This window comes from Chlorella variabilis, assembly GCF_000147415.1.
Source record: "Chlorella variabilis unplaced genomic scaffold CHLNCscaffold_7, whole genome shotgun sequence".
NCBI lineage: Eukaryota > Viridiplantae > Chlorophyta > Trebouxiophyceae > Chlorellales > Chlorellaceae > Chlorella > Chlorella variabilis.
The window spans coordinates 1,810,288-1,812,915 of NW_005435081.1; the positions used below are offsets into that span (position 1 = coordinate 1,810,288).

A 2,628-nucleotide genomic window follows, 5' to 3' on the forward strand; every position below is an offset into this window, starting at 1 on the left:
TGTGCTTTCCTGGCCCACGCATGGCCGGCGCTCATGCTGTGGCCGCTCGCCGCCATGGGCTAGGTGGGCCATCGCGCCGTGCAACCACCGCGCCTGCACCATCCATCCGTTTTTACTCCATCCTGCGCAGTGCTAGGCCGTGCAGGGCGTTCCTTTGCCAAGGCAGTTGGGCTCAAGCGCTTGAAGGCCTTTGGGCGCGCCCACCGTGGCTGCAACCGCTGATCAGGTGATGAGTGGCTCTATGAAGCCCCGCTGACGCCGCCCCGGGCACCCCACGGCGCGGAGCACTTGGGGAGGCCTTCGCTGTGAGCTGCGAGCGTCTGCGCAGCGCCAAGGTTTCTAGACACGCTCCCCAGAGCGTGTGCACGTGCAATCAAGCTCCTGCGCCGCCCGGCCTGCACTCTTTGCCATCCCCGCCGCCGCCGCCGCCTTGCATGCCGTCGCTGTGCGTCACGCCCTCTGTGCCCCCCTCCCTTGTCTGCTGCCCGCAGCCATGCTGACGGGCTCCTTCGAGCTGCAGGTTGCCATGTCCCGCCACTCCCAGCAGCTGCAGCACCCGCCCCCGCACCAGGACGCGCCGCACTCGCACCGCGCCTGGGCGGCGGAGCAGGGCGAGTGGCAGCGGCGCGAGGCGGCGTACCGCGAGCAGCTGGAGCGCCACTACTGGGCGCAGCACGAGGCGGAGTACCAGGACAGCGTGGCGGAGTACTACGCAGCTCGCCGCCACCACCAGGAGCAGCAGCACCGCCTCAACCAGGTGCTGTACGGCTTTGGCGCCTCCAGGCTGGCGCCTCCGCCTAGCACCACCAGCGCCCAGCCGTGCCACCCACACCTGCAGCAGTACCAGCACCAGCACATATTCCAGCAGCACCACCAGCAGCAGCCCTACCAGCAGCACCAGCCCCAGCAGCAGCAGGAGGCCGAGGGGATGGATTGCTGCGGCGCCCCCGCCGCCTCGCCGCGCCCGCCGCTCACCGCCGTCAGCTGCAACGCGGGCGCCGGCCCACCCGGCTGGCCCGGCGCCGGCATGGCCTGGGAAGCATCGCCCGCGGCTGCAGGGGGCGGCATGCCCCGCAAGCGCAGCCAGGAGGCGGCCGACTGGAGTGTGGCCGGGATGCAAGGTGGGTGCTGGGTCGGGCGCCTGGCAAGCAGCATGCTTGGCCGGGCTGTCGCTGGTGCACTCTGGGCAGCTGGCGCTGCCGGCCAGTAAGCTCCTGTCAGCTGCACCAACCCAACGCCCTCCCTGGTGCGCCTGCCGCCTGCAGGGGCCAAGCGCCGCAGCTTCCGCCGCGACTGAGGCTGCCCCCAACTGTGACTCCCAGCCTGCGATGGTGACCAAGCCTACCTGCTCGCCGTACACTGGAGTGCCGCAGGCGCAGGGCGCAAAGTGGCCGCCCGATCTGTGGCGCCCCCTCCGCCTGCCATCCCGTCAACAAGGAAACTCAACTGAGGACTGACACCCGAGAGGCCACCCGAGCCAACCCTGCCACTTCTATGACATCCCTGCACGAAGAATTTTGCATGTGTGCTGAGACTCTGCACGGCGCCTGATGTATCGCTGTACGCCTGCCCTTTTCCACTATGTGCTATCCCTCTGCCCCTGAAAAGCCGTGTGTCCCCTGCCCTCCCAGCCGCCCAATGGCGCATGCCCATCTGCCACGCATTTTTTCTCCCAGTTTTCCAGCCAGCCTGCCATGGAATCAAAGGCAATTCAAGAATTACAGCGTGGGCCGACACGCGGTCAAGTTATCCGAACAAGCGTCAGGAAAAAAGGAGGAGCACAGGGAAAAACGGAACGATACAAAGGGCCAGCAGGGGGAAGGATGGGGCTGGCAGGCGGGGTGCTGTTGCATGAAAGGAACTGAGGATTCATCGGGTGGCAGACACAGGGGATAGGTCGGTGAGACCGCAGCATAAGGTTAGACGCTGCACAGCCACAGAATGAGGAACCAGGCTTGCAGGTTGCACTGTCTCTCTGGAGGGCGGCGGCGGGCTGCCCCACCAGCCCTCATGCCACCCGGGAGCGGAGCAGCGCCGCGGGTGTGGAGCCGGTGGATTGCCCCACCAGGCGGCAGACACGCCAGCTCAGTTGACCAGCTGCACGGCGGCGATGGCGGGGATACGCTCCCGCAGCTTCTGCGTCACCGCCACCCGCACCGTCATCACGTTGGCCGCGGGGCCAGTGATGCGCACCTGCACATGCACACGGGGCCTACTCAGGCAGGGGGCGCACGTCTGCATCTCGCTGCACCCTGCACGGGCCGGGCCCCGCCTGCCAGCCCTGCAGCCCTGGTACTGGCCAGCCAGCACACCTGCCCGAGGGGGGCAGCAGCACCCCCCAGCACCCCCAGCGCCCAGCCCTCACCTTGGCGATGGGCCCATCCAGCTCCACCAGCTCCAGGCCGCCGCCGCCGGTGCCCACCAGGTAGGGCCTGGCGTGTGGCGGTTAGGGGGGGTTAGGGGGGAGGTGTGTGTGTGTGTGAGCGCAGGTGTGGTATAGAGGGACGCCCGCGGCAGCTGATGCCTGCCGCCCCATGCACGCCACGCGGCCCGGCACGCACCACGCGCGACTCCACCCACCCAGCTGCACTCGGCCCCTCAGCAACCATCACTACCCCCCCCCACCCC

The 2,628-nt window shown here is 68.4% G+C and overlaps 1 protein-coding gene across 1 annotated transcript in view; it reads right to left on the reverse strand.

Moving 5' to 3' along the window:
* Positions 1 to 2,085: 2,085 nt before the first annotated feature.
* The window catches only part of CHLNCDRAFT_144603 (hypothetical protein), a gene marked incomplete at both ends in the record, with an annotated part of 1,771 nt that continues 1,228 nt past the window's right edge, over positions 2,086 to 2,628 (reverse strand). The window contains 3 exons of the mRNA XM_005848953.1: positions 2,086 to 2,193; positions 2,366 to 2,432; positions 2,562 to 2,584. Coding sequence (XP_005849015.1) covers positions 2,086 to 2,193; positions 2,366 to 2,432; positions 2,562 to 2,584 — 198 coding nt within the window. The remainder of the gene's footprint in view (positions 2,194 to 2,365; positions 2,433 to 2,561; positions 2,585 to 2,628) is intronic.